Source organism: Mus caroli, chromosome X (genome assembly GCF_900094665.2).
Source record: "Mus caroli chromosome X, CAROLI_EIJ_v1.1, whole genome shotgun sequence".
In the NCBI taxonomy this organism is placed as follows: Eukaryota; Metazoa; Chordata; class Mammalia; order Rodentia; family Muridae; genus Mus; species Mus caroli.
The window spans coordinates 100,220,965-100,227,122 of NC_034589.1; the positions used below are offsets into that span (position 1 = coordinate 100,220,965).

The 6,158-nt window shown below is 43.0% G+C and overlaps 1 protein-coding gene across 1 annotated transcript in view; it reads left to right on the plus strand.

The window, feature by feature from the left end:
* Positions 1-4,504, plus strand: part of Pgk1 (phosphoglycerate kinase 1) — a 16,063-nt gene extending 11,559 nt beyond the window's left edge. The window contains exons 6-9 of the mRNA XM_029473036.1: positions 846-1,141; positions 3,235-3,412; positions 3,634-3,732; positions 4,037-4,504. Of these exons, the coding sequence (XP_029328896.1) occupies positions 846-1,141; positions 3,235-3,412; positions 3,634-3,732; positions 4,037-4,077 (614 nt within the window). The 3' untranslated portion in view covers positions 4,078-4,504. The remainder of the gene's footprint in view (positions 1-845; positions 1,142-3,234; positions 3,413-3,633; positions 3,733-4,036) is intronic.
* The last annotated feature ends 1,654 nt before the right edge of the window (positions 4,505-6,158 follow it).

Genomic DNA, 6,158 nt, shown 5'->3' on the forward strand with positions numbered 1-6,158 from the left:
TTTTTTTTTTTTTTTTTTGTTTGTTTGTTTTGTTTTGTTTTTTCGAGGCATGGTTTCTCTGTGTAGCCCTGGCTGTCCTGGAAGTCACTTTGTAGACCAGGCTGGCCTCGATCTCAGAAATCCGCCTGCCTCTGCCTCCCGAGTGCTGGGATTAAAGGCGTGCACCACCACTGCCCGGCTGAACATTTTTTAATGAGTTAAAAGCATCAGACTCTGGTCTTTGGCTTCTTCACATTAACATTTGAGCTATCTGGGTTTGTTCTGAATGAAGATCTGTAATATGGGAGTGAATGCCCCTGCTGGTGCTATTGAGGTTTCAGAATAAGCCTGAAATACAGCAGTCTTCCTTCAAGAACAGGGGATATGTTGGAAGATTTCTGAACACTTAAAGCTAAGGATAGTGTGAACCCTGATCTATAGGCAGTAGGCAGGGAGGCACACTGGGCCTAGTATGGAATTTGGAAACCTTAAAGCCCACTCCTAGTGAGTGACATTCCTTCCAACAAGGCCACACCTCCTCATCCTTTCCAGACAGTTCAACTGGGGACTAAGCATGCAAATAGGAGTCTATGGAGACTTTTCATTTACACCCTCAGTTACTAATCTGGCAATCTGGGCCTTGTGAATTTTGGATGGGAGCATGGTTGTTTAGATAGGGAAGTTTTGCTTTTCTGTTTATGGTGCTGAGAATAAACCCAGGGCTTTACACATAGATCAACGCACAGAGGGTTGGAGAAAGTGGGAAACTTTAGGCAGTACTTTTGTTGCTTTCCTACTGTGGCTTTGAGTATTAGCACTACACTCATCAGTTGTGCTGTCCTTGATGATCCTTGCTTTTTCTTCTAGAGCTAAAGTTGCAGACAAGATCCAGCTGATCAATAATATGCTAGACAAAGTCAATGAGATGATCATTGGTGGTGGAATGGCCTTTACCTTTCTTAAGGTGCTCAACAACATGGAGATTGGCACATCTCTGTATGATGAAGAAGGAGCCAAGATTGTCAAAGGTCTCATGTCCAAAGCTGAGAAAAATGGTGTGAAGATTACCTTGCCTGTTGACTTTGTCACTGCTGACAAATTTGATGAAAATGCCAAGACTGGCCAAGCTACTTTGGCCTCCGGTATACCTGCTGGCTGGATGGTGAGTCAGCTGGTTGTTTGCTTATGTAAGGGATCAGAAATTTTTGGCATCATTCATTCATCCATTCATTCATCTAGCAGATTTTTTTTTTTTTTGTGGCATTGGAGGTCCATCTGTATGTCTCATAGATGTTAAGAAATGAGCTACCCCTGAGTTCTTCCCTCCAATAATCTCCATGGGAACTGTTAAAGAACACTGCAAATGATGCAGTGAGGACCTGAGGGCAAATCCCTGGGTAAAAGCAGTGCTAGCACATTGTCGCTGTTTTCATTAATAAGAGGGCAAACCCACTTGATTCTTTTCCTATGCGTGTTTTAGCACTATGTGCTACAGGTAGTATTATGTACTTTTTTTTTCTTCTTTGAGACAGGTACTATGTACTTTCATGGTTTGAACTGTTCTGGATTACAGTGCTAATAGCTACAAGCCATTGTAAGCAAACATTCAGGTCGGTGAGATGGCTCAGTGGGTAAAAGTGCTTGCTACACAAGCCTGATGGTCCTGAGCTATATCTGTGGGATCTGCACTGGAAGGAAACAGTTCTAAAATTGTTCTGACTTCTACATGACATGTGCGTGGTCCCACAATAACAATCATCATAAGAGATAAAAATTAAAAACTTTCACAAAACATAGATAATCAAAGTGGCTGGGCAGTGGTGGTGCTTGCCTTTAATCACAACACTCAGGAGGCAGAGGCAGGAAGATTTTTGAGTTTGAGGCCACCTATCTAAAGGACAGCCAGGGCAACAAGACATGGACCCTATCTTAAAAATACAAACCAAAAAAGGTAATGAAATTGAACTTAATTGTAAGGAATGTATGAAATATATGTACATGAAAGGTTTGTAATTGGCTATAGTTTGGTACCAAATACCTTCTCTTCTTTCATTTTCATGATGGTCTTCATCTTTTGTATAGCCTAGGTGTACCTTGAACTTAGGATATTAAGTTTAGTAATTACTGGTGTGCCACTACACCTTTAGTTTGATAGCTGCATAAAGTCATCATGTTGATCGATAGTTGCTTATCATTTCTCAAAGTGTGGTCCTCAAGTATCATTTTGGGAAATTGTTTTTAAAAGGCAAATTTGGGGTCTGGAGCGATGGCTTAGCAGTTAGGAGAGTTAGGTTCCTACTTACCCACATTGGGTGACTCACAGCTACTTATCTCCAGTTTCGGGGGACCAATGCCCTTGCTGGCCTCTGTAGGACACCATATACACACACACAAATAAAAATAAATCATATAGACCAGGCAGGGTGGCACTCACACTATTGTACTTGGGGACAAGGGCCAGCAGGTCTGAATTTGAGGCTGGCTTGGTCTATATAGCAAATTTCAGGCCAGTCAAAGTTCATAGTAAGAGCCTGTCTCAAAAAAAAAAAAAAGGCAATAGGAATGGGATCCAACACATGTTTGAGCATGGCTTCCTGGAGATCCCATACATGCAAGGTTGAACACAGCTGATCGGGTTCAGTGTTTCTCAGTCTCTATTGGAATCTTAAGGAGTTCTAGCTGTGACAAGGCTATTTTTATATTGTGACACATATAGTACCACCAGTTACAGTGTGCCACTTGTTTGTGCACACCCCAAGGTGTGACGGTCTAAAATGTCCTCAGACATTGGCACAGACTCTCTGATAGGCAGAATCACTCTGGGTTGAGAACCACTGATGTGGGTCTTTACTATTATAGTGCCAGTAAGAATGTCTTTAATTAAGCAACATGAGGTTTTTCCCATACTTGATATCTTCCATAAAATTGAATGTTTTTATCAAAGGCCATATACATATAAGTTAAAGGGAGCTAAAGGGTACATTTTGATTCTGGTAGGAACTTTGTTTTACAAGGCAGGGTTTCTCTGTAGCCTTGGCTGTCCTGGAACGCACTTTATAGACAAGTTGGTTTTGGACTCAACAGAGATCTGCTTGCCTCTGCCTCCCAAATGCTGGGATTAAGGGCATATCACTACTTACTGTCTGGTCCTAGAAGAAACTCTTGATCAGCATTACATTATGGTCTTGGTGGAGGTGATAGTTGTTTCTGGTAAGTTTTCTTGACTTTTATCCTCTTTTGAATTCTACCCTCCAGGGCTTGGACTGTGGTACTGAGAGTAGCAAGAAATATGCCGAGGCCGTGGCCCGAGCTAAGCAGATTGTTTGGAATGGTCCTGTTGGGGTATTTGAATGGGAAGCCTTTGCCAGGGGAACCAAGTCACTCATGGATGAGGTGGTGAAAGCCACTTCTAGGGGTTGCATCACCATCATAGGTAAGGGCTCCTGTGCTAAACATGTGGCAGAATTATGTTCAGGGGAAAGGCACATGGGGAATGGTTAACATTTTCTGGGTCTCTAGATTCTGATAGGTCATAGATGTGTCATTCATAGGGGGTCTTCTTGATGGGAGGAGTTCATTAGCTCCAGTTTTGGGTTGGGAACCACAGTTAGTTTTGGTGCCAAAACATTTTCCCCTCTGTTCTTCATTTATCAGGTGGTGGAGACACTGCCACTTGCTGTGCCAAATGGAACACAGAGGATAAAGTCAGCCATGTGAGCACTGGGGGCGGTGCCAGTCTAGAGCTTCTGGAAGGTAAGCTTGGTCTCTGTTTTGGCTTCTTTGAAGGCAGGGTGAAGACTGCATTCTGAGAAGTGGGGCAAAGAGTAGAGAACTTTAACTTTTGGACAGTGCTGTCACTAGCAATCACATTAACTAGGGTAGCACAAGTAAAGCCGCGTGGTGGGAGGAGGGGTAGGTAGGAACACATTTTAGTTGACCTGGGACCTGGAATGCCAGATAACATAACTTCTGCCATATAACCTAATAAAGAGCTGGTAGATGTAGCTTAGGGGATCTTATAGTAATGCTGTCTCTGTGTGTGCTTTCTCAAAAACAGGTAAAGTCCTTCCTGGGGTGGATGCTCTCAGCAATGTTTAGTATTTTCTTTCCTGCCTTTGGTTCCTGTGCACAGCCCCTAAGTCAACCTAGTGTTTTCCGCATCTCCATTTGGTGTTAGCGCAAGATTCAGCTAGTGGCTGAGATGCGGCACCAGGAACCCTTAAACAGTTGCACAGCATCTCAGCTCGTCTTTACTGCATCAGGATTTGTCTGCGTTCTTCAAGATCCCATTTAAATTCCTTAGTGACTAAAACCATTGTGCATTGTAGAGGGCGTCTATTTATATTCTGCCTGAGAAAGGAAGTGAGCTGTAAAGGCTGAGCTCTCTCTCTCTGACGTATGTAGCCTCTGGTTAGCTTCGTCACTCACTGTTCATGACTCAGCATGGCAATCTGATGAAATCCCAGCTGTAAGTCTGCAGAAGTTGATGATCTATTAAACAATAAAGATGTCCACTGAAATGGAAGTTTTTCCTGTCATACTTTGTTAAGAAGGGTGAGAACAGCAGAGTACCTACATTCTGAATGGAAGGATTGGAGCTGCGGGGGTGGGGGTGGGGTGGGGTGGGATTAGATAAATGCCTACTCTTTACTGAAGGCTCTTTACTATTGCTTTATGATAATGTTTCGTAATTGGATATCATAATTTAAACAAGCAAAACCAAATTAAGGGGCAGCTCATTCCTCCCACTCATGATCTATAGATCTTTCATGGGATCATTTTTTTTTTCTCTTGATTCCCACTTCGTGGTTCTAAGTACTGTGGTTTCCAAATGTGTCAGTTTCATAGCCTGAAGAATGAGATCAGTAGCGTCTTCCACATACACTTCATTCTCAGTATTGTTTTGCCAAGTTCTAATTCAATCAGAAGCTTAGATTATAAAGAGCCTGGCCTGGTGTTTGCTTATAATCTCATCCCTGGGTAGTGTGGACGAGAGAACTTCATTCTTGCCTACATAGTGAGTTTGGCCAGTGTGGTCTGAGACACTCTCTCTAGCCCTAGGGTTTTGTTTGTTTGTTTGTTTGTTTGTTTTTTATTATATGTAAGTACACTGTAGCTGTCTTCCGACACACCAGAAGAGGGCATCAGAACTCATTATGGGGTAGTTGTGAGCCACCATGTGGTTGCCGGGATTTGACCTTCAGAAGATCAGTCAGTGTGCTTTTTAACCGCTGAGCCACCTCTCTAGCCCTGAGCCCTAAGGTTAAAGCTAGGATTATAAGTACCATTTTTTACGTGTGTAATATGCTGTATTTTTGTCATTTTATTATTCCTTTTTTCTTTGCTGGGCATGGTGTAACACATAGTTCAATACTGACCAAGGCTACCAAGTGAGACCTGTCTAAAACCAGAAAAATAAAACAGTAATTTCCCAGTTATTTTATGCTACTGATTAATTCCAACACCCACTAAAAGTATGACCATTACAGTATATGTGAACACATCAGATAGTTTGTTTTTAAAGTGTAGAAATCTGCTGGAATCCTTGGTGCCTCTGTTCCACTTCTTGGCTGCCCTACATTGGGTAGGTGTTGCAGGGGTTTTCACCTTGGAAACCCTTGATTCCCTTTCTGTTTACTCTGCCAGGAGTTACTGTGTAGCCCAGGCTGGCAAGGATGGGCTTCCAGATTTCATTTTTTTTAATTGGATATTTTACTTACATTTCAAATGTAATCACCCTTTACCAAGTTTCCCCTCTGCAAAATCCCTATCCCATCATCCCTTACCCTGCTTCTATAAGGGTGCTCCCCCACTCACCTACCCACTCCTCACCATCCTAGCATTCCTCTACACTGGTTCATCAAGCCTTCAGGACCAAGGGCCTCCCCTCCCATTGATGCTAGTGAGATGTACAGAGGGTCAGGAAATAGAACAGAGGTGTATAGCAGTGGGGGATAGGGAACTGGGGGTAGCAACCAGAAAGTCCCAGATGCCCGGAAAGTCTCCCAGGACCCAATGGGGGTGAGATTAGCTGAAATACTCCACAAAGGGGAGGGAAAACCTGTTGAGACCATATCCAGAGGTTAGGCATGGCCCCCTGCTTGAGGGATAGGGTCACCCACCCATCTCCAAAATTTTAACCCAGAATGGCTCCTGTGTAAAGGAATTAAATACAGGGA